General features: G+C 41.3%; 1 protein-coding gene across 3 annotated transcripts in view; it reads right to left on the reverse strand.

Annotated features, from left to right (window-relative positions):
• Nucleotides 1-26056, reverse strand: part of ERLIN1 (ER lipid raft associated 1) — a 90924-nt gene that overhangs the window by 55296 nt on the left and 9572 nt on the right. For 2 of the 3 annotated variants that reach the window (XM_068255362.1, XM_068255363.1), the window contains exon 2: nt 923-1036. In XM_068255362.1, the coding sequence (XP_068111463.1) occupies nt 923-1035 (113 nt within the window). In that variant the 5' untranslated portion in view covers nt 1036. Of the gene's footprint in view, nt 1-922; nt 1037-26056 lie in introns of those variants that run through there. The other variant, XM_068255364.1, reaches the window with a different exon arrangement.

Below are 26056 nucleotides of genomic sequence, written 5' to 3' on the forward strand. Positions count from 1 at the left end.
GCTAGGGCACCGCTCAGGCCCCGCTGGGCCGATTTTGATAAAAACATTTTTTAAACACGCAGACCCCATGCGCAGCCTGGCCAATCGCCGCCAGGCTGCACTTTGGGGTGGTTCGAGAGTCCCTGTGATGTCATAACGTCGGAGACGTCACTCCCTAAAGGAAATCGCGTTCAGAACGAGATTTCCTGATGGGCGTGAAAGCCGGCGGCGATCAGAAGGGTGGGAGGGAGAGAGGAGGAAGGGGATAATCACGTAGCTAGCGCTAGGCTAGCTACGTGCTCAAAATTAAAAATCGGGCAAAAAAAACCCCCAGCAGGTTAAACCTACTATCACAAAAAAATTGTAGCAGAACAGCATTCAAACAGTTAAACACAGCACTTTGTTCTACAGTGGAAAGCTCCTTCAGCTTGTGATCCACATCCGAAGAGGTGATAACATTATCTTTTGGTTACATTCCTCTGTTGCTCCAATTAGTTACAGCCAGCCACATGCTAAAATGGAACTGTACTGAGCTGACAAGCAGAGACAGATGAGAAATTGTTACTAGATAGCTGCTGTATTTATATAATAAAATCTATTAATAAAATGCAATGGCAGCTTTCAGAGCAGATAAACTGTACTTTGGGACCTTGTAATTTGTAAACAAGCAATATTACTTGAGCACAGACGTAAATATGGTAACTTAATGGGTAATAAAAAGTAGGAAAACATTTTTATTGAATGTTCTGTCAGTTTTATTCCACTTTAACTCTTCCCCATTGTACAAACGTTTTATACTGTCACTTTGGGAAAGATTTACCTACTTCTGGTCAGTACAGAAGATAAGACTAGTTCTAGTAGTGGACAGAAAACATTAAAACCCAAATTAAGTTCTATCCCCTTTCCACAACTATCTTTCCTATACTTGGGCTAACTACATTACCTGTAATATACAGCCAAGTGACCTTCTTCCACTTTATGAATAGATGAATGTAAAATCAGCGCAGTCAAGACAGTCACCACTCCAACTACTGCTCCCAGCTGTGCCATGGTCATTCTGGAGAGAGAATAAACAATGTTTACTTTTTACGTACATCTAAACACAGTAATTGTGGTGTTTTAAATTGATATCAGCCATCTGCAACAATTTAAAATCCCTTCACAAAAAGAATCAAATGCATAAACAAATACATAGATAATACAACAAAATTACCATTAACGTCTGTATTCTAGGTGTATTATTGGAGAATACTGCTATAACCCGTAAATGTTATGAGCCAACAATAAGCGCTGCATACACTACCATTCTACAGTTAAAGGCAGTTGAATAAAAGGAAAGAAGATTACTCCTACTTATATACACATTTCAATCATTCCATTTGCCTCATCTGTTGAAGGAGTATGAACTTTGGGATGGGTATAAGTCAGAAATAACACACCCCTGAATTACTAGGCTGACACTAGACTAAAAACATAAAAACTAGAGTTAGTCTGGATATTTTTCAAAAACTCTCTGCTGTTGCCTAGCAAGGGTTTTCAGCCCTCACAACAGACCACTGTGAAGGTTGTTGATATGTTAAGTCATGTATTCATGCCATTTATTGGTCAAGTCAGAAAAAATGTTTTTTGTACACGTGTCCCACAATGCCACCGACTACACGGTTAATAAATTATTATGATTCGAAGCAGGGTATCTTGGCACGCGGCAAGACTGGGCGCTCCAAAGCAGCAAAGTAATGCTGCGCGGGATGTGTAGCGGTAATCGGGGGCTCCGGCGGTTGCCCAACCCTGAATTACTTCTCCCTCCGAGTTGGAATAGTATTTAACACCGCTGGAGAGTTTTGCAGTATATGTATTCATCATGATCGGCCTCTATAGCTCCTTTATTGTAGTCCCCAGTGCTGGACATTTATCACTCGTCTTTGTTCACCCCTCTGCAAAGAAAAGCGCAAGTTGCCCAAAAAGAAAAAAAAAAAAGGGGGGGTCCCCAACGACGGTAAAAGATAGCGATTATCGTCCATGTAGACTGATCTATCCAAGAGGATCTTTTAGGACAATATTCGCTGTTAGTGATTTGTACCAGGGCTGTGGAGTCAGAGTCGGAGTCAGGCAATTTTATGTGCCTGGAGTCGGGAAAAAATGCACCGACTCCTGATGAATTTGTAACTGTAATTAAAATAGAAAATATGATAAAATGTTCTATTTCTCAGATAATAGTCATTAAAAATAATGTATATATACAGTATATATACAGTAATAGCTGTGCTTAGTCCACAAAAATGAAAGAAACCAATCAAAATTAGAACTTGTGCTGCTTCAATAAAGCAGTCCCCGTATTTTTAAAGTCAGATATACATATTTGATTGTGACTGTATATATGATGTGTACACAGGAATCTCTTATATATACTAAATAATATCTATGCTGTAAGAATAAAGCCTGATGTGTAGCCGTGTCACTAATAGAGATGGTCAACGAGATGGAAATAATTCTGCATTGATGCGGATTTATGCAAATGTACGCACTCTCTTTGCTGATGAAATCAAATAATTTGATATGTTATTAAAATTTGGTTTGGTGACTACAAATTAAAGGGTAACTGAGACGGATGAAAAGTAAAGTTTTATACATACCTGGGGCTTCCTCCAGCCCCCTTCAGGCTAATCAGTCCCTCACTGTCCTTCACCACCCGGATCTTCTGCTATGAGTCCTGGTAATTCAGCCAGTCAGCGCTGTCCGGCCGCATGCCGCTCCCACAGCCAGGAACATTCTGCACCTGCGCAATAGTGCTGCACAGGTGTAGTATGCTCCTGGCGGCGGAGTGTGTGCATGCGCACTACGCCTGACTGGCTCAAGTACCTGGACTCATAGCAGAAGATCCAGGTGGTGGAGGAGGACAACGAGGGACTGATTATCCTGAAGGCGGCTGGAGGAAGCCCCAGGTATGTATAAAACTTTAATTTCATCTGTCTCAGGTTTACTTTGTTACACAGTAGTACTATACTCTACATATGCACTCCCCACAGAGCTGCAGGGAATCCACTGAGAATGCTGTGCACATTGAACACAGAGGTGTTGTCTGTTTACAATCTCCTCATTCCCCTGCAGAGTACCTGCACATCATTCTTACATGTACCCACAGTGACATTGCCTAGGGCCTGATAGATGTTCTTTGTTCCGGTTTGTACCTTTTACAAGTACTCTTACCAAGGACTAGTTTTAGTCTAAAGGGAATAAATATAGTAGTCTACATATCCTTCTCACTTCAGTTGTCTTGTAAAATTCCTAAGCGTTGGCAGTTAAGAGACGAATTTCATATTACATACTTTTAATCAACAAAATTGTAATATGCCTATTAGAGGAGTCGGAGGAATCCTAAACTGAGGAGTCTGAGGATTTTTGGACCGACTCCACAGCCCTGATTTGTACTAAATGAGAACAAGTGATCAATCCATTTTCAAAGTCATTGTGCCATTGCTGAATTCAAATGTGCGCAGTCGTTGTTCGATCGTGGAAAACCATCAGGGATTGCATGTTTTCCAACAGCAGCAGTCTGGCGTGTGCACAGAGCTTTAGACCCATATGTGATGAGCAGCTACAGACCACATCTTCATCCTTTCCTTTCTTTTCTGGGGATAGTTATTGAAAAGTCTGTCTATCTCCACCTTGAAGCCATGATCTCAAGGGAAAAAAAAAAACACAGCCCTCATCCATTTCTGCAGTGATCTGCTCATGGCAAGAGACAGAGGAGAGGGTTACATACTGATCATCATGTTCGATCTCTCAGCCACATTTGACACGATTCAACAAAGTCTTGCCCCGACACGTTGGGAAAAAAGAGGGAGAGAGAGAAACATGCATCAAAAGCATTTGTGGCAAGAAAAGGCTGAGAGCTAAGCAGATGGGAAGGTACCGGAACATGGGTACTTAGTAGAGACGTTGTTGCAAGGAGGGAGATGAGATGCAGGAGCCATGCCATGGGAAGGTGGTGGTGCAAAAAAGAGATCAGGGACATTAGGGTTAGTGAAGATGGATGCAAAGGTGAGGTGAGTGGAGATGAGAAGCCCTGGATGGTCTATGCTGTGAGGAGAGATTGGGGAGGAGGCAAAGCTGATTGTCAGTTATTAGCTTTGGGGCACAAGGCGTTTACTTTAGCAAATGATGCCAGACTATTCTGTGGGATAGTGCTATGCTGAGCTACGTCCTATGCTGAGGGAGGGTGAATATGTATTGTATGTTGACTGCTCAGCTATGTTATTGCTAAGTGGGAGTTATTAGCTACTGTATAGCTGATGTTTGTCTATTGTCTAACAGAGCGCTATATATATCGTTTTGAAGATTCATTGGTTTGAACACCACATTTGCCAACTGTATTGGGTAGGGAAAAGTTAGCTGAATATCTGGCTATGGGGAAGGCGGCTGCCTAACATACTGGAGCACATCGGGCTATTTATACTAGGTATGGGGTTGCCTCATGGTGGGGGGCATCTGGCTATTTATACTGTGGAGGGGGCTATACTGGGGAGGGGTGAGTCAATCCCTTTTTCCCCCCGATTGGTGGGCATCTCTGCTTATACGCGAGTATATACGTTAAAGCCTGTTACATATGTCAAATTATTACTGCCTACTGTAAGCAATAGCAACATAGGAGAGGAGTAATTTATAATGCATTTTACTCTGGGAGAAATATGCATTTTCTGTGTATGTATTTTAAATTTTACATTTACATTTTAATTTTTCATGATAGGGGTTCTTTTTTAGGCTGCAAGAATACGGTGGCATAGATGGCTTAGTTCTATAGTGGTTCAACTCCTCCTTGGCTGGCAAAACACGAGGTGTATCCTTGAGGGCTTTCCTGTCCAACCCTGTACCACTAAAATACAGTGTGCCCCAGGGCTCAATACTATCCCATCTGCTGCTCACCACACGCATGCTACCATTTGGACAAAAAATAATTCAAAAGCATGGTCTGACATACCACTGCTATGCTGATGACATCCAGCTAGATCGATCATTCAAACCTTGTGTGACAGATCCTACACCAAAAATATAAATGCGTGTTTAGCTGCGCTGCAGGAGTAGTATGTTTAGCTGAGCATCAAAAGCGGATGAATGACAATTGTCTAAAACTCAGGGACCGTTTCCAATGGAGCGGTTTTTGCTCCGAATCTGCAGAGTTTCCCCGCAGGCAAATCGCGTGGGGAAACTCTGCCATAGGAAACTATGGCGCCACTGGCCAAATCGCTTACCCTAGCGATTCGGCGGACACTGCCCACAGTTTTTGCGTGGGAGGCTGCGAATCCCATAGCTGTGCATGCCATGGCTACTGGGATTCGCCTGCGTTCCCGCAGACCCGGAAGTGCCACCGTGCGTCTCGCAGCCGCGCGCGCGGTGGCTAGTGGAAACGGGCCCTAAGTGCTAAGAGTTTCTTGTCAGAGGTTGGTGCTTGTCAGCAAAGCAGCTCCAGTCTCAATCAGGACCACTAAGGATATAGGGCTTAGAGTTCAGACCTCTATAGGATATAGGAGTTCAGACATGAATAGCTCAAACTCTGTGCACAGCTTGGACATATTGATTGATGGGGAATTAAACTTCAGGAATGAAATCTCAAGCGTTGTGACCTTTTCTTTTAACCTAAGGAACATCACAAAAATTAAGCATATCAGAACTCTAGTTCATGCCTGCATCACAGCTAAACTATTGCAGTGCTCTCTATGAAGACCTTCCAAATAAAGACCTGCCTCCTTTGCTCACCGGCTAACCATAAAGTAGAGAATCATCTTCAAGATTGGTCTATTGACATTCAAATATTTACACAATTTGGGCCCTGGATACCTGAAGGATTTGTTGCAACTGCATCACACCTCACACAATCTTAGATCAAAAGGATCTAATGACTTGGTCACCCCCAGAGTCCACCCCAACACCTTTGGATCCAAAGCTTTCTGTCATTATGCCCATACACTTTGGAACTCCTTGCCACACCCAATTAGGACATCTCCATCCATAGAAGAATTCAAGTCCAAACTGATCCGCTTCTCCAGAAGCTACAATGCACAGGTAGCTGTCCTGTCAACTAAACAGGCCAAGCACAAGCAGCAACACAATGCCTTTCCACCTAATACGGTCACCAATATCACATGGCTAAAGATGACACTAAGAATCAGATGCACCCTAATGATAAACACCATTGGAAAAACATTGGACTGTAAGATATACACTTACCTCCAAAGAAGACACAAGGCTTACTGGGACCACATACATTTATTTCTGCATACTAGACAACAGTTCATGGACTGTATGTTCACTGCATTATGTTATTATTGTGCATAGTCAAAAATGTGCAATATGTAACACAACAAAAGCCAGTGACAGTTTGCCTAAGGGAGCAGCACAATAAGAAAGGAAGGCACAGAAACAATTTATGACTGAGTCTCACTCCAAACACATACAAAAGAAAGACAAATAACAGTGGAGTTGAAGAAAAATAACATTTTTTACGTTTGGTTAACTTCACATGATTTAAACACAAGGTCACTTTAACTGATTTAACACTACATGCAATCAACTGAGAAAGTGAATCTGTTAGAAAGCACAAGCAATGTATGAAAAACCAACACCTGAATAACTGGTTAATAACTGACTTGGCAAGTAGATCTTGTGTAACAGAATGATGCAACCCTGCCCTTTGGATACACACAGGTTAGGGCGTTTCTAATAAGTCACCTATGCAAAGTAGGCTCATTTAGCTTCAACATGTATTGTGCAGCTTATTAATTTTGACCAAAGTAACAGCTATGTGTATCAAACAAGTGATAAAAACAAGGTTTATGACATGACAGAGCTACAGTGACAGTCATTCTACCTTCTGAACTCTGAGCTCAAATCAAAAAAAAAAAAAAAAAAAAAAATCAATGTTAGCAATATACATACAATATACCCTACTGCTACCAATATACATACAGAAACATGAAAAAAAGACAGCAACAACAGTTGAAGGCAATTTAAACGTATTCTGACATTTACAGGGCTAGTACAAGTAGGGCCCATTTAAAATTATCTTGCTGCCAGGGTTTCATTGAGCTTTTAAAGAAGTTATTAAAAAAAATTTAAATTAGAAGTTAAATGCTCCCACTGAACAGGCCATATGCTCATGCTGAACACTGTGTGTGGGGTACAAAAAATAAATAAGTTATCCAGGTTGAGTATACACGATATTTTGGTTTGCCGGTAGCCTCCCTGGCGGTATGCCCGACCTAAGCTCGGGGTAGGGAAAATAAGCTGCGAGCGGTAAGCCAGAGCTCAGGTCAGGCTAGCTTATTCCCTCTTCTAACTGCAATTTTGGAGTCTCGTGCGCGAGCGTGTGTGTACAGTGGGTTGCAAACAGGGCTGTGGAGTCTGAGTCGAGGCAATTTTGGGCACCCAGAATCGGAGTTGGAGTCGTGGTTTCATAAACTGAGGAGTCGGGAGTCGGAGTCGGGGGATTTTTGTACAAAATCCACAGCCCTGTTAAGTATTAGACTAAGGAGTCGGAGTCGAGGAGTCGGATTCTGGGCCATTTTGGTTACCCGGAGTCGGAGTTGGAGTCGTGGTTTCATAAACTGAGGAGTCGGAAGATTTTTGTACCCACTCCACAGCCCTGGTTGCAAAAGTATTCGGCCCCCTTGAAGTTTTCCACATTTTGTCACATTACTGCCACAAAAATGAATCAATTTTATTGGAATTCCACGTGAAAGACCAATACAAAGTGGTGTACATGTGAGAAGTGGATCAAAAATCATACATCATTCCAAACATTTTTTACAAATAAATAACTGCAAAGTGAGGTGTGCGTAATTATTCGGCCCCCTGAGTCAATACTTTGTAGAACCAACTTTTGCTGCAATTACAGTTGCCAGTCTTTTAGGGTCTCTACCAGCGTTGCACATCTAGAGACTAAAATCCTTGCCCATTCTTCTTTGCAAAACAGCTCCAGCTCAGTCAGATTAGATGGACAGCGTTTGTGAACAGCAGTTTTCAGATCTTGCCACCGATTCTCAATTGGATTTAGATCTGGACTTTGACTGGGCCATTCTAACGCCACATAGATATGTTTTGTTTTAAACCATTCCATTGTTGCCCTGGCTTTATGTTTATGGTCATTGTCCTGCTGGAAGGTGAACCTCCGCCCCAGTCTCAAGTCTTTTGCAGTCTCCAAGAGGTTTTCTTCCAAGTTTGCCCTGTATTTGGCTCCATCCATCTTCCCATCAACTCTGACCAGCTTCCCTATCCCTGCTGAAGAGAAGCACCCCCAGAGCATGATGCTGCCACCACCATATTTGACAGTGGGGATGGTGTGTTCAGAGTGATGTGCAGTGTTAGTTTTCCGCCACACATAGCGTTTTGCATTTTGGCCAAAAAGTTCCATTTTGGTCTCATCTGACCAGAGTACCTTCTTCCACATGGTTGCTGTGTCCCCCCCCCCCCCCCCACATGGCTTGTGGCAAACTGCAAACGGGACTTCTTATGCTTTCTGTTAATGCCTTTCTTCTTGCCACTGTTCCATAAAGGCCAACTTTGTACAGTGCATGACTAATAGTTGTCCTATGGACAGAGTCTCCCACCTGAGCTGTAGATCTCTGCAGCTCGTCCAGAGTCACCATGGGCCTCTTGACTGCATTTCTGATCAGCGCTCTCCTTGTTCGGCCTGTGAGTTTAGGTGGCTGGCCTTGTCTTGGTCGGTTTACAGTTGTGCCATACTCCTTTCATTTCTGAATGATCGCTTGAACAGTGATCTGTGGGATGTTCAAGGCTTTGGAAATCATTTTGTAGCCTAAGCCTGCTTTGAATTTCTCAGTAACTTGATCCCTGACCTGTCTTGTGTGTTCTTTGGACTTCACGGTGTTGTTGCTCCCCCAATATTCTCTTAGACAACCTCTGAGGCCCTCACAGAGCAGCTGCATTTGTACTGACATTAGATTACACACAGGTGCACTCTATTTAGTCATTAGCACTCATCAGGCAATGTCTATAGGCAAGTGACTGCACTCAGATCAAAGGGGGGCGAATAATTATGCACACACCACTTTGCAGTTATTGATTTTTAAAAAAATGTTTGGAATCATGTATGATTTTCGTTCCACTTCTCACGTGTACACCACTTTGTATTGGTCATTCATGTGGAATTCCAATAAAATTGATTCATGTTTGTGCCAGTAATATGGCAAAATGTGGAAGACTTCAAGGGGGCTGGATACTTTTGCAACCCACTGTATGTGTATGTATGTACATGTTTGTATGTACATGTATATATTGAGAAAGTTTAGCCTCATTTTTCTCTAATCACAAGTTGTAATTTGATCTCTCTACTGTGTCACCTGACTGCCATGGCAGAGATGGCAGAAAAGCTTATTTGAAAGCACAGGATGGCAACAATATAGACATTTGTTTCCTAAGTGCTTCTGCCATACGATTACAGATTTTTGCCCCAATTTTGACTGCTTTCTGCCTGCACCGACCTCTGCCCTGATTTTGACTACTCTCTTATTTGTACAGTTTCAAAATTTTTAAGTGTCTTCATAAATTTAATTAATTCACTAGATTTGTGTTCTAGTTTTTTAATTTATATGCAGAATGTCTACCAGGCTTTTATTCTGTCATATTTTGGTAAATTATGACTTAAGAATTGAAGGCCGAAAATTCTAGAAAAAAGCTGTACCGCTTTTGACTCATAATTCCAGACAGAAATGCACCGCCAGGGAGGTTAAGCTCACTAACCTGCTGGCTTTTTCCAGTAGCCCTGCAAGATTAATTCTTGCCTGAGAAAACCTCACAACCTCATTCAAGTCTGCGCTAGCCTACCAGCAGAGACTAGCCAACAGTTATCTGGTAACCATTTCCAGTAATCTTCCATAACACATACTCTGCAACTGTCTCCACTCCAAATGCAGAAAACTATAGTACCCTCTGTAAATATAACAAACTATATCCTAATCTGTCATGGGACAGCCAATTCAATCATCATATAGATCCCTCTTTCATCTAATCTGTTCAGAGAGGGATGTATTGAAATCACACATCTGCACACAGATCTCCGATAGATATTAGCATGACATCTATTGGAAATCTGTGCAGCCTCCTCCACCAGCCAGGCCCCCAGGTCTCCTCCAACTATGTGTGCCCCCTGGACCCGTGGTGAATGTTGCAGGCTCACCTGTCTGCTGGTGCACCACCTCTGGTGTCCCAAATCTTTTTCCATTGCCACTGTGGGTACCTTTACCCTGTGACTCTGATGCATCAATGTGATGTCAGTACATGCAGCGGGGTCATGGGATTCAGCGCTCCAGACGGCAATTAAGAAAAGGCACGGGACATAGGAGGAACACCAGCGGAAAGGTGAGCCAAGATTACACTGCAACACTCAACACCGGCCAAGAGGGGACATTGTACACATTATACATGACCAGCAGTCCATTGGGTCCTCGGTCATCGGGAAATCAAACACCGCAATTGATCAGAGCCCTTTTCAAGAGAAATCTTTCCAGCATGCCAGATCAATAGTTCCGATTGATTTCGGAAACAAATTGATCCAAACGAGGATTGGGCATCCATGTTGCAGCATCAATCTCTGCCAGATTTGATCATATCTGTGGAATATCAGTGACAAATTGAGTAATGTAAGGGCACCTTAAGTCCTATCTTGAATGCTATAGAAAAATAAACTAGCCCAAGTGGACAAAATCTATCATATCACATATTAAGCAGTACCAGATCCTTACAATATCTATTAGGGTTAGATAAAACAGAATGGCTGGGTGGGGGTGCTGCTGTCTTAGAAGATTACTGGATATTACGCTACTAGGTTACTAGCTTTTGCTCTTCCCAATCTTCTCCTAGTACACATACTCTGAGAAGAGCGTTAAAAAAAAGGAAAAAAAATCAAGTCTTAGGTACTGACAATCTTCAAGTCTTATTTATGTATGCTAGGACAGTTTTCCTGGAGATCCAGAAGATGACTCAGTAATAAATAGTAAGCGCTTTTATTTAAAGTGGACCCAAATTAAAAATACAAGATTTCAGAAATAAAATCTATTTTCTAAATTCTAATAATAAATGGCAGCCTTTTTTCAGCTGCATGATGAAAAATATAAAATATTTTACATTTATTGGAGGAACCCCTTCCTTCCTTTCATATTGCCGGGACAGAATCCGGCAGACTGGTGGATTAGGAGGTGTCCGGCAAAAGATCAATTGCTAATAGCTGCGAAAAGAGAAGGGTGAAAAGCATGCACTGAAATGCTCATAGGCTTGAAGGAGTGTTTATTTATCTTTGTATGTGTCAGCGTGGTGCAACTAAATATTTTGAATTAAAAAATATTTGGTTTGGTTCCGCTTTAAGCATCAATGCTGGATGCAGGTTACAGCATAAATATAAGGCTAATGTTTTTCTTTTACTCACCCTGCCCACAATGTGTCACTTCTTTGTGCGCTGCTCGGTCGGACCTACTTCTCCCTGCATAGCAACAGAATGCATTGCTAGCCTAGAAGCTAGCAACATGTTTTTACAGCCCTGAACTCACACCGGAGGGATCAAGCCCTCAACACTCCTGGGTGACAGTCCTTGTACATGCGTAAGAGGCTTAAGAAAGTGTGCATCTTTCCAACACTCACCACCCTATTCTATGCAGAGCTGTGCTTAGGTGATACAACCCAGCAAATCTTTATCACATATAAAAAAAAAGAAAAAAGTATAGTCTGTATAGATGGTACAAATATCACATAACAGATTCACAGCTAAACAGTTTCTCCCTTAGGTCTTATTCTAAGAAAAACATAGGCAGCATGCTACATCAGATGTAAACATGAACACAGCAACAGAGTGCGTAGGTCATGATCATTAGATTCTCTGCTCTTATTCACAGAAGCACTAAGCAGTGTGTTTATATATCAGTGCAGACACATGCAGACTGTATAAATATTACACATTGCTTTAAAAAAGAATGTTCCAGTAGAAGTGATGCAGGCCCCATGGAAGACGGTTACAATATCATTCACCCTTAAAAGGAACCCTCCAGAACAGAAATATGAGAGCTGCTACTGTGGAGTTGCTGACTTGCATTTAAAGAGAAACTCCGACCAAGAATTGAACTTTATCCCAATCAGTAGCTGATACCCACTTTTACATGAGAAAAATAATGATTTTAACAAACAGACCATCAGGGGGCGCTGTATGACTGATTTTGTGCTGAAACCCCTCCCACAAGAGGCTCTGGTACCGTACGGTACTCTGGGCAAACTGTCACAATGTAACAATGTTCAGACAGGAAATAGCTGTCTGTTAAAGCCAGACCAGCTAGAAACAGCTCCATAATCTGCCCACAGTAACAATGTCACCATGTAATACAAGTCAGAATGTGAATCTGGGAGAGGAAAGATTTTACAATGAGCAAACACTGACTAAATCATGTATACATAATTATTGTAAAAATGAAGCACTTTTTTTATTACATTATTTTCACTGGAGTTCCTCTTTAAGTGCGGGACTGTTTTTATATTCTTGCTTCACTATTTAGTAAATAATTAATTCACAGTAGGCATACAGGCAATGCTATGAAAGGTAATTTGCATACATATTCAAGTTGAGTGAGTTTATAAGAAATAATGCAAGAATGGAAATGTGTGCCCTGGAGCTTGCTCTGTGTACCCTCACTTCTTCCCCACCCAAAAAAATACTCGCTACAGATTATTAACATATACCAGATTTGTAAATACGCAGGATAAAAACTCTGATACAAACACCTTTTCCTACTTTTTATTACCCATTCAGTTATCTTTGCTTTTGTGTACAAGTAATATTGTCGGTTTAGAAATTACAAGTTCCCAAAAGTACAGTTTATCTTAAAGCTGCCATTGCATTTTATTGTTTAGCTGCTATATTCATATCAGGGTTGTAGAGTCGGAGTAGAGGAGTCGGAGTAATTTTGGGTACCTGGAGTCGAAGTCTGAGTCAGTGGTTTCAATAAAGTGAGTCGTAGGATGATTTTTGAACTAAATAGCTTTTGTAAAAATTAGACTAAGGAGTCGGAGTCGAGGAGTCGGAGCGATGTTGGGTACCTGGAGTCAGTGGTTTCGTAAACTGAGGAGTCAGAAGATTTTTGTACCAACTCCACAGCCCTGTTTTATATATTACATCTAATGATCATTCCTCAGCCTCTCTCTGCTTCTGCTATATCTGCAGCTGAGTTTCAGCAATGCCAGGAACGTTTACTAATTGTTGCTGATGAAGAAACGTAAACAAAAGACAATGTAATCATGTACTCGGCATCTACGCTTTCCACTGAAAAAGAAAGTGCTGTGTTTTTATCTGCTTGATTGCTTTTCTGCTTCCATTTATTTCTGGTAGTAGGATTTATGCTGTAAATCTTTTAAAGCAAAGAAGTAATACTGTCTTTAATACCACTCTAAGCAGCAGAATAACAGAAGAGCCACCGTAGCTTGTTGTCTCCCTTTTCTTAACAGTCAGAGGATTAGGGTTCATTCAGATCTTGTACGGTAATTTTTTTTGTTTTTTATTTGTTTAAGGTCTAATCCCATTAAAGGTAACCTGAGAAACGATCCCACATTGCGCTCCTGTCCCTGGGAGCTGCATGCACAGTACTACTACGCAGGCGCAGATTGCTCCCAGGGATGGGAGCACGACGAGGGAGCGCACCTGTGCGTGCCACACATGCGCAACAAAGCGTGACTTGGCCAGGCTTTCGGACTGCATTGCCGGGCACCGGAGCCACCCAGGGAGATGGCGAGGGAGAGAGAAAGGGTGGGCAGAGATATAGATGTTGGGCAGAGAGGTGGAAGGAGAGGGAAGATTAGAGAGAGGGAGGGCAGAGAGAGACGGGGTGAGTAGAGAGATGGAGGGTGGGTGAGAGAGGGCAGTGAAAGAAAGGGTGGGCAGAAAGAGAGGATAGCTAGAGAGTGACAGATGGTGAAAGGGTGAGCAGAAAAAGAGAGGGGATCAGGGCCCCGTTGCTCTTGGCATCTGTGGTTGATATGGGCGTTTCCAGTGGGTAGTTGATTGTGCATTATTCTAATGGAACCTTCCCCACCTGATGTGAACGTACCCTAGAAATATAATTGCATCGCACTGGGATGCAATTATATTGTCCATTGCAACGGAACACATCAGACGCAGCGTGAGGGACCCTAAGGCTACATTTCCAATGTAGCTGAATCACAGCATTTCCCCGCATGCAAATTGAGACGTTGGATCGTACCCCATTGAAATTAACGTGCAGGGGCAAGAAAAAAAAATGAAAAAGCATAGCATCTATGGAATTCTTTGGACATGCATCCAAATCCCCATAGTCGCACATTGGCATTGCTATTGGATTTGGATTAAATTTTGCATCAGCACTGGTGCCACAGCTGCTTCAAAAACGGACAGGGCAACCTAGTGGAAATGTAGCCTAAGTGCCAACTGTCAACCAAGTCCATCATTCATCTCCTTACTCCTCCCACAGAAGCCACTCTGTTGTTCCCACAGACATCATCCCTCCTCCCTTTTTCACAGACACAAGATACATCGCTAAGCCGTTGCCTAGCGATGTGCCAATACAGCACTGAGGCCCTGCAGTGCCACCAGCAGGATAAAGCTTAATCGTGGCAGGCAAAACACATTGAGGGGAAATTAAGCACATGTAAGTTGTATATGATGAAAACACTAGGATGAAATACTTTTAGGACCTTATTTCAAATACATACTTTTTTTTTGCATTGTTCAGCATACATAATCACAGACTTGACAACACATGTTAAGCAGTGGGTTGTTTCACATCCAATTTGTTTTTCTGTTCACAGGGGAAAAAAAAAAAAAAGTCTATACAATGATGAATTGATCTACGAAAAAATCCTCTTTTCGAAATTATATCGACTATGCCAAGTAGACTCACTTTGTTCAGGGAAGGGCCTACGAATCATCATACATGTCAACTTCAAAGAAAATGCCCCATGCAAATGGTGTATCTAAAAGTAACCATTACATAAAATGAAAAGCACAGCAACACAGTCTTTTCACTGCTTTAACCTCCCCGGCGTTCTATTGAGATCGCCAGGGCGGCTGCGGGAGGGTTTTTTTTTTTTTTTTTTTTTTAAATCTATTTCATGCAGCCAACTGAAAGTTGGCTGCATGAAAGCCCACTAGAGGGCGCTCCTGTTGCATATTTCTGATCGATCAGATCAGAAGTAACAAGAAGGGCCGAGATGAGCGTCCCTCGTTTTGCTTTTCTCGTCGCCATGGCGACGAGCGGAGTGACGTCATGGACGTCAGCCGCCTCCGATCCAGCCCTTAGCGCTGGCCGGAACTGATTGGTCCGGCTGCGCAGGGCTCGGGCGGCTGGGGGGACCCTCTTTCGCCGAGCGGCGGCGATCAGGCAGCACACGCAGCTGGCAAAGTGCCGGCTGCGTGTGCTGCTTTTTATTTGATAAAAATCGGCCCAGCAGGGCCTGAGCGGCAGCCTTCGGCGGTGATGGACGAGCTGAGCTCGTCCATACCGCTCAGGAGGTTAATAGGTAGATCAGAGACAACAAACGTACCTTGAATACAAAAACAGAAGCTCTGCATTACATTACAAACTACTAAATGAGAGCTGCTGACTGTAGAATATACTTACAGTTTTTGTACCAATGGAGAAGCCACACCCAAATGATTAGCTGCATGAGTGTGCAGAGCCTGCTTATAGGCAACATGCACAAACTGCATTCAAATTAGATGCACCAAATTACCATTGTTGGAGGATGCTGGTTTCCAAAATAGTTTGCATGCAAATTGCCAAGTACTTGGCCCTACCACTGCTTTACCTTAAATATGAAACTATGACACTGTAAGAATGTTGTTCCAATCAGAATAAGAACAGGACTAAAATAACAGTACTAAAATAAAGACAAAATGTATTTTAAAAAAAGTTAAAACCTGCCACTGGTGAGCTTAAAATTTGACTGACATGTAAATTCTGTTTCAACAAGATATAAAGATTGGACTTTTCAGGGACTAAAGATTCAAGAGCTTACGATTAACCAGTAGCTGTGAGTTAAATAAACCGCAACCTCGAGGGTGAAATTGGGGAGTGCAAAAGTTGTTAGACAAATTATCGAGGAAGGTGCAAGAAAAAGAGGGGTGTCTATGTCAATGAACACAAACTATGTATATTTTATAAAAAATATCAAGATGCTTTATTGAAAATCTAATTTGACAAGATTAAAAAGGTAATAGGCAATGGAGTGGCCAACTTTTCAGTCTGTACAGCACTCTACACACACAGCAAACATACTCCCGCCAGATTAATATGAGAATGCATATAAGTGTTGTTGGTAAGTTGTTTAGCAATATGTTGGTATAGCAATTGTATAAAAATAAGTGACAAGAATAAAGTTCCCTAACCAATTTGAGGCAATGATTTAAACTTGCTGAATCGCACATCTGAAGCAGAAGACAAGATGGTATAGTTGTACATGCATACGCAACCATGTAAGTCTAGTAACAGAATAATGCAGCCAAGCAGATTAAACCAGTGTTTCTCAACATTTTATTGGTATGTACCCCTTTTAAACCCCTGTATTCACCAAGTACCCCCTAGCATAGTAAACATTATCACAAGTACCCCTTGACAAATATATATATTTAATCTTAAGTGTTCTCCCCAGACATTTTTATCAGCTGGGTGGCATGAAAAAGTAGCCGGGTGGGGCGAGATGAGAGAATGCAGGGCCAGTGCTTCCGTGCGCAACTCTGATACAGCATAGGAAGAGGTGAGCTGATAACAGCCGGGTGCTCACCAAAACTAGCCGGGTGGAGCACCCGGCTAAAAGAGCCTGGGGAGAACACTGATCTTAGTACATTATAATTGGTTCTAAACAATTTCCATGCATGCACTACCATGAGCTTGCTGGTTGGTCTGTAGCTCTGGGTGTTTCAAGCCCTACTCCATAGAGCCAAATTAATCCATACCATGCACTGATGAGGATCAACCAATCCGAAACAGTCTGTATGCATGTTGGATTAGTATGGCTCTGTACAAATTAAGAAGGTGACGCATCATTGCATTCCAGCAGTTCTGGAGGTGTGTTTAGCTTCTAAGGGCAACAATGGTTAATTTGCATATATTCAGCAGTGATGCACTGGGAGATATATCGGCGCTCACTCCAACCTGAATTATCGCAAATTCTTTCTGTTTTAAGAAAGCAAACTTTTGTTTTTAAATTAGCTAAAATACTAATTTGGTGGCGTTTAAAATGAGATTTAAATTTGTTCTTCTTGGTTAAGTATATTAAGCCCCTAGAACCATCAGAACTACCCCCTGGGGTACGCGTACTGCACGTTGAGAACCTAGGGATTAAACCATAGTGCAAATTTAAAGCCACTAGCAGCTAGCACAGTTTGTAGCACTAAGACCATTCCAAAGTTCTATAACATTGCAATGAGAATGCTGTTTGCTAACAATAAAGTCCCACAGTGTAGGCTTGTACCAGAAACTGAGCAAACAAGTCTTACAGAATCATCCACGTGGTTCCAACATATCACTCAATAGGCAGGCATGCAGGTCACAGCTACCATAGACAATGTGGCAGAGCTGGCTGGTTGGATGCAGGCAGGAGGAGGAAGCACGGCTGTGGGGGGAGGCTCAACTCCAAAGTGGTAGACCAGCGGCAGCCCCACAGATGAACCCCAACATGTTTCATCGGGGTCCTTCCGGCTCTATCAAGGGGCGTGCTCTGCTGCAAGTACTGCATTGTGCAGCATACAGCTACGCCACACCAGCCTTGTACAAAACTTGGCCTAAAGCCTAGTACACACAACCTTGATTAGCCAATTTTACTACTTCCATGCAGTATAAGAGCTTGCTTACCAATCTGTTAATAGTATTCAAAGCATGTTGACCTTCATATTACATTGGGTTGGTATAATTGGTCTGTGATTTGCCAATCAAAATTGGATGCATGTACCTATAGGCTAAACATAAAAAAAATAAGCTCATGGCATCAGGAACATCCTCTGAAGTCATATAGAGGGGAAAAGAAAGAAGCAGAAGCAGTATCAGACTTTGTATTCTTGAGCTCAAAGATCACTGCAGACATAGAATATAGCCATGAAAATAAAAGACGCTAATCATCTCAAAAATATCTCCAGAATTTGTTTATTACTTACATAAGAAGCTACTAAAATGTTCTACTCATTGCCTGTCTTGACTACTGCAACATCCTATTCTGCAGCCTACCAAAACAGAGAAGCACCTCTCCAGTCCCTACTGAACTCTACTATTTGTCTCATCCACCTCCTCCATTTCTCAGTATCGAATGAACAAGTACCAATATTGGTGATGTTTCAATTTCAAACCACACATTAACTATGCATGTATTTATGCTAGCGTTCCTGTACGTTCTTAGTTATATCCTTATGGTGTGTACACACTTGAAAGATCTTAGACCAATTTTACCACCTTCCATGTAGTATGAGAGCTTACTCTACACAGTCTATTCTATTGAGCTGAACTCCATCAGATAAAAATCTTTGCAAGATGCTGCACACATTCAAAAGATCAGTATCTGCAAAAGATCTGTTCCTGCAAAATGCATTTATACTCTATATCTGCAGAGCCTCATACACACCTTGTTAAACAGACATTCATCTGCATATCTGACAATCCTCTTCAGATCTGAAAATCCATCCTGGTAGATCTGATCTGCAGATTAATGTCTGTTAAACAAGGCGTGTATGAGGATCTGCAGATATCAGACTATAAATGCATTTTGCAGGAACAAATCTTTTGCAGATACTGATCTTTTGAATGTGTACAGCATCTTTGTGTGCAGCATCTTGCAAAGATTTTTATCTAATGGGGAGTTCAGCTCAACAGAATAGACTGTGTAGAGTAAGCACTCATACTACATGGAAGGGGGTAAAATTGGTCTGATATCTTTCATTAATCTTTCAAGTGCGTACACTGCGTCTTATAGTCCAAATGCAGGTCATTCCTGACTTGTGAACGCCTGCCAATACGAACCACCAACCCGCTGCAATGTCAGGGACTCCCTCTACTGTGCCCATGCAGAGGTGGTACCCTCCCGACCATAAAAAAAAAAAAAAAAAAAAGTCAGACGTTATGGAGTCAATTTTTCGAAAAATGGGTTGAGGGATCCAAACAGGGGATTGCCTAAATATGTAATTAAATCTAGGAAGAAAAATAATTTTGAACAGGTTCACCCGTCCCACGGCTTACAGCAGCAGCTTTTTCCACACCTGACACCGCCGATAGTAATGATCAATAATAGGCTGTAGGTTAAAGGGAAGGTTCAGGGAGGGTGCCTAAAAAATAAAAATCAATTTCCACTTACCTGGGACTTCCTCCAGCCCGTGGCAGGCAGGAGGTGCCCTCGTCGCCGCTCCGCAGGCTCCCGGTGGTCTCCGGTGGCCGACCCGACCAGGCCGGCTGCCAGGTCGGGCTCTTCTGCGCTCCAAGGCCCGGCACTTCTGCGTCCCACACCGGCGCGCTGACGTCATCGGACGTCCGCCGGGCTGTACTGCGCAGGCGCAGTAGTTCTGCACCTGCGCAGTACAGCCCGGCGGACGTCCGATGACATCAGCGCGCCGGCGTGGGACGCAGAAGTGCCGGGCCTTGGAGCGCAGAAGAGCCCGACCTAGCAGCCGGCCTGGCCAGGTCGGGTCGGCCACCGGAGACCACCGGGAGCCTGCGGAGCGGCGGCGAGGGCACCTCCTGTCTGCCACGGGCTGGAGGAAGCCCCAGGTAAGTGGAAATTGATTTTTATTTTTTAGGCACCCTCCCTGAACCTTCCCTTTAAGGGGAATAAAAGTATCTAAATTTTTATCAATTTGAATCCCAAGGTATTTAAACTTTGTTGTCCATTTCATGCCCATGGGGATTACAGAGGACAGTGCAGCTGTATCAATTGCATACAAAAAGGGACTTATCCCAATGAATAGCTACTTTTACACATTGCATAATTGGGTTCCTTTCCTATTGTTTATAGGGCATTCCTCAAGCCAAATACTTTTTTGTTTTTGTTTTAATACTCTAATTCCCTATAAACTAAACAAGCCACGCCTACAGGTTTTTAGAGAGCCATGGCACTTTCAGACAGTAGCAAGGGCTCATGGGAGCTCAGTCTGGGCAGGAGGAGGGGGAGGTATTACTAGCCAGAGATTTCCGAGGCAAAGGGGAGGAGGGAATTAGGTTTTTTTGCTCAAGATGCAGATAAGCTTGCCTCTGTGTAATGTTTACAAACAACATGGCTGCTGTCATTGTACCACACAAAGAAATGTATCATTCTATTAAAGCGGTTTGCAGCTAGATTTGCTGTGTCTAAACTTTAGATAAGACAGATAGGTAAACTTAAATAACCCCCGTGCTGAAATGAGAACAGCAGGAGCGAGCTGGATAAAATTAGTCTTCTATATGTAGAGGATGTGTTGGGTGATGGAAGTCGGTGCTGCTCTGTGTGGTCCACTTGCAGTGGCAGAGAAATCTATAAAGGACATGTGGTAGGGGAAAAAAAACACAAAAGGAGCGCACTCAGAAAACTGATGATAAAAGGGAGACCAGCCGGTCGTAGACAGATCTCACCTGATGTGGTGGCTGATATGCCCTTATGGGTATTATCAGCTTGCAGGCTTTTGTCCCTCTCAGACCAGGGACCAGGTCAGAAGCAGGCTCTTTGTCCAAAGGGATCCTGTGGCTTGAAGCAGGATATCAGGAGCAGCTGTCTAGTTTGTAGCTGTTGGTGTCCCAGCACTGGCTATAACACCAGAGCTGCAGGCACCTGTGGGCTGTATGAGACTCAATCCCTTAGCAGGGAGAGTCTCCTTCCTGAAAAGTTAGCAATCCACACACTGCTCTGTTCAGATACACCACAGCAGTGGCTGGGTGGTGAGCAGTAGCACTGAGGTGGCTGAAAGAAAGCACAGGAGACCTGTGCTGGAAGTAACTGATTCTTTAATTAATGTAACAAATACAACTAGTTTCAGGAGGCTATTCCTCCTTTCTTCAGGCAAACAGTTGCTACATTGTGATGATCCAATTTAATTGAAATTCAAAAATCAATTAGTTAAAGGCGACCCAATCAGTGCGTGTATGTAAATGTAACCAGAGACCATGAGCCTCTGCTGTAGGTCAGGGTTTTCTCTCCCTAAGTGGGTTAAGAAAGTTAGTATTGGGCTATAAAAGGATTGAAGGCGAACATAATATAAGACTGCCACTAGGGGGCAGCCTCTGTGCTGATATCCAGATCAGGAGGCTGCAGCACCACCTCAAACCAACAGGCGGCACCACACTATTTTCTATCTGTAGGTGTAATATTTCAACTCAACAGGTTATTTTATATTGTAAATTAATTTCCGAACAATAGAGGGTACTATAGCACACTCCTCTATTGGGGGAGTGATGATTGCATGGTTAATAGTTTCCATAATCATATGCACATTTGATATATTTATTTAAAAAGCTCATTAAGGATTTTTTTTTTTTTTTTTTTTTTTGGTGATTGAATTTGAGGCTGTTTGATATAAATATTTAGGACACAAGACCAACATTGTAAATTATCAATTGAGGATGTTAAAATAAAGAGCAATTTGAGTTTGCTTCAATTATATGGCATTGCACACCAAAAGGCACACAATAGATTTGTTAGCTAGCTATTCAAAGGGGTATACTTAGAGTATCTGGATTTTAACTTATGGTGAGAAATTTTTATTTTTATTTTTCATAATTTAATAATATCTAGATCTTATTAAGCTGTTTGAATTTGGAGATTTTTTTCCTTTTGGATCAAACCTCTATTATGTTTTATATTAGGACTTAATGACCCTGAAAGCCAAAAGCATAAAATATGCAATTTTTTTTTTCCTCCCTTCCTATAAAAACAAATGCAGTTTCCATTGTATTAATTAAAATCAACAACTGTAAATATTGGGATAATGTCATATCAATTGGCTATAACATAAATATGTATAAAAGGTACTAATACTGTGACATAAATATATAGATATTAATAACCATTAAAAAATATATATTGTATGTATATTTCAAGAGGACAGATGTAAAAAATACATTGGCCTCAATTCACTAAACTTATCTCCTGTCTTTAATAACTCTTCTAGAGTTGTTACCATGGTGATAAGGCATGTAGTATTCAGGAAACATTTTACCTCAGGCAAACCTAAAGTTAACTCTTCTGTCTTTAACCTATTTTGGTTTCTGGACGTAGAAACTACGTCCAGAAACCATGTGCGCTACCGCGCGCCCCCGCGGCCGATCGCGCGCGTGCACGCGCACTCCCGGCCGCGGATTCGGTAGTCAGGGAATCAATATATCGGGCTATGAAGCCCGATCACTGATTCCTCTCCCCCGCTGAAAAAGCGACAGCTTCTCTCGGAAGCTGCGCCTTTTCTGGCCGTTCCCTTCCTGATGCGCCACTCTAAGCGTGTGTTACGCTTAGAGTGACGTCATGTAAACAAACTCATGGCCGCCATCTTGTGGCCAAAAAGTAATACTACACCTGAAAATGAAAATAAATTAAAATCAACACACATTTACATTATAAATCTATTGTTTACCCCCCACCCTCCCAAAACTACCCAAATAAAATGTTTACTATAAATAAAAAAAACCATTACAATAAAAAAAAAAAAAAAAAAAACATGTAAATATTTACCTAAGGGTCTAAACTTTTTAAATATCAATGTAAAGATGAAATATTTCTATATTTTTTTTATTTTAAACTTGTTAATAGTGATAGATGCAAAATGGAAAAAATGCACCTTTATTTCCAAATAAAATATTGTCGCCATACATTGTGATAGGGACATAATTTTAAAGGTGTAATAACCGGGACATATGGGCAAATACAATACGTGAGTTTTAATTATGGAGGCATGTATTATTTTAAAACTATAATGGCTGAAAACTGAGAAATAATGAATTTTTCCATTTTTTTCTTATTCTTCCTGTTAAAATGCGTTTACAGTAAAGTGGCTCTTAGCAAAATGTACCCCCCAAAGAAAGCCTAATTGGTGGCGGAAAAAACAAGATATAGATCAGTTCATTGTGATAAGTAGCGATAAAGTTATAGGCTAATGAATGGGAGGTGAACATTTCTCTCGTGAAAACCACGGAACCTGAATGGGTTAAATTAACTCTCCAATCCTTAAAATAACTCCAGAGTTAAAGATTTTATAATTGAAGCCATTGATTTTATTTTAAAGACCAACTATTTTACATTTTTAGATGATATTTATTTGCAAACGAGATGATATTATTTGTATATGGCAAGGCCCAGAAGAAAAGTTACAAGAATATATAGCTTATTTAAATGAAAATCAATTTGGGCTTACATTTACAGCAAATATCCACCCAAAAACTATAGATTTTTTAGATTTAACTATTTATATTGAAGAGAATACAAATAAAATTGCTACAAAAACTTTTTAAAAAAAACTGACTGTAATGGCTACCTCAATTACACCAGCGAACATTACAAGCCATGGCTAAAAAACATACCCTATGGCCAGTTTAAAAGGATTAGAAGAAATTGTACAGAGTCTACGGACTTTGAGGAACAATCAGAGATTTTAAAGAAAAGATTCCTTCACAAAAGGTACCCGAACAAAATTATCAACGACGCTTGGTTAAAAGCAATGAGCCTTACACAAGAGGATTGTTTATTACCTAAACAAAAATGTGATGAAAATGACCCTAACAGTAACAATAAAAATCTCATCATAATTAACTTTTCGAGCCAACACAAGGAATGCAGATCCATATTGTAGAAACATTGGAATCTTTTACTCAATGACTCAATTTTAAAAACTATTTTACCATCCAAACCCAAGATCACTTTTAGAAGAGGAAAGACAATTCGTAACATTTTAGCACCCAGCAGACTCAAAAATATGCAAGTACCGCACCCCACCAAAAACATTTCCCAAAGTCTACTCGGAAACTTCCCATGCAACCAAAGGAAATGCTTATGTTGCAAAAGCATACAAAAAGACCAAAAAAGTTTTAAAAAAGAACATTAAAAAAGGATACGCAAAACATAGTGTCTCAAAACATTTCGACCAAGTACACAACAGAGACTTTGGACAAATAAGGATTACCATTATGGAACAGGTTTTAGATACAAATAAATTCAATAGGTTTAGGGCACTGTGCAATAAAGAGACTTTCTGGATTTTACAAATGGAAACTTTAAGTCCTAATGGTTTAAATATAGCCTTGGAAACCATGGCGAACTAAAACAGAAAGAACTATGATTAAAATTGCACCTTAGAGCATTATTTATTGAACTGCACAACATATTTTTTACATCTGTCCTCTTGAAATATACATACAATATATATTTTTTAATGGTTATTAATATCTATATATTTATGTCACAGTATTAGTACCTTTTATACATATTTATGTTATAGCCAATTGATATGACATTATCCCCATATTTATAGTTGTTGATTTTAATTAATACAATGGAAACTGCATTTGTTTTTATAGGAAGGGAGGAAAAAAAAAATTGCATATTTTATGCTTTTGGCTTTCAGGGTCATTAAGTCCTAATATAAAACATAATAGAGGTTTGATCCAAAAGGAAAAAAATCTCCAAATTCAAACAGCTTAATAAGATCTAGATATTATTAAATTATGAAAAATAAAAATAAAAATTTCTCACCATAAGTTAAAATCCAGATACTCTAAGTATACCCCTTTGAATAGCTAGCTAACAAATCTATTGTGTGCCTTTTGGTGTGCAATGCCATATAATTGAAGCAAACTCAAATTGCTCTTTATTTTAACATCCTCAATTGATAATTTACAATGTTGGTCTTGTGTCCTAAATATTTATATCAAACAGCAGAGCCGGGACAAGGTCCTCCAGCACCCAAGGCTGAGACACCAAAGTGTGCCCCTCCATCCCTGTCACCCCAGCCATCACACACTGATTGCTATTAGACTAAGAGGCGCCACAGGGCCCACAACCTCCCCAACACCTTAATATCTAGTTATCTGGCTTGCAGTCACTGCCATGTATTCCCATTTCTTATTTCTTTCTGCTTTAAACACAATTAGAAATGACAGCTGAATGAATTGTGCGCCCCCTCCTACACTGCGCCCTGAGGCTGGAGCCTCTCCAGCCTATGCCTCGGCCCGGCCCTGTCAAACAGCCTCAAATTCAATCACCAAAAAAAAAAAAAAAATCCTTAATGAGCTTTTTAAATAAATATATCAAATTTGCATATGATTATGGAAACTATTAACCATGCAATCATCACTCCCCCAATAGAGGAGTGTGCTATAGTACCCTCTATTGTTCGGAAATTAATTTACAATATAAAATAACCTGTTGAGCTGAAATGATATTACACCTACAGATAGAAAATAGTGTGGTGCCGCCTGTTGGTTTGAGGTGGTGCTGCAGCCTCCTGATCTGGATATCAGCACAGAGGCTGCCCCCTAGTGGCAGTCTTATATTATGTTCGCCTTCAATCCTTTTATAGCCCAATACTAACTTTCTTAACCCACTTAGGGAGAGAAAACCCTGACCTACAGCAGAGGCTCATGGTCTCTGGTTACATTTACATACACGCACTGATTAGGTCGCCTTTAACTAATTGATTTTTGAATTTCAATTAAATTGGATCATCACAATGTAGCAACTGTTTGCCTGAAGAAAGGAGGAATAGCCTCCTGAAACTAGTTGTATTTGTTACATTAATTAAAGAATCAGTTACTTCCAGCACAGGTCTCCTGTGCTTTCTTTCAGCCACCTCAGTGCTACTGCTCACCACCCAGCCACTGCTGTGGTGTATCTGAACAGAGCAGTGTGTGGATTGCTAACTTTTCAGGAAGGAGACTCTCCCTGCTAAGGGATTGAGTCTCATACAGCCCACAGGTGCCTGCAGCTCTGGTGTTATAGCCAGTGCTGGGACACCAACGGCTACAAACCAGACAGCTGCTCCTGATATCCTGCTTCAAGCCACAGGATCCCTTTGGACAAAGAGCCTGCTTCTGACCTGGTCCCTGGTCTGAGAGGGACAAAA

This window comes from Hyperolius riggenbachi, chromosome 10, assembly GCF_040937935.1.
Source record: "Hyperolius riggenbachi isolate aHypRig1 chromosome 10, aHypRig1.pri, whole genome shotgun sequence".
NCBI lineage: Eukaryota > Metazoa > Chordata > Amphibia > Anura > Hyperoliidae > Hyperolius > Hyperolius riggenbachi.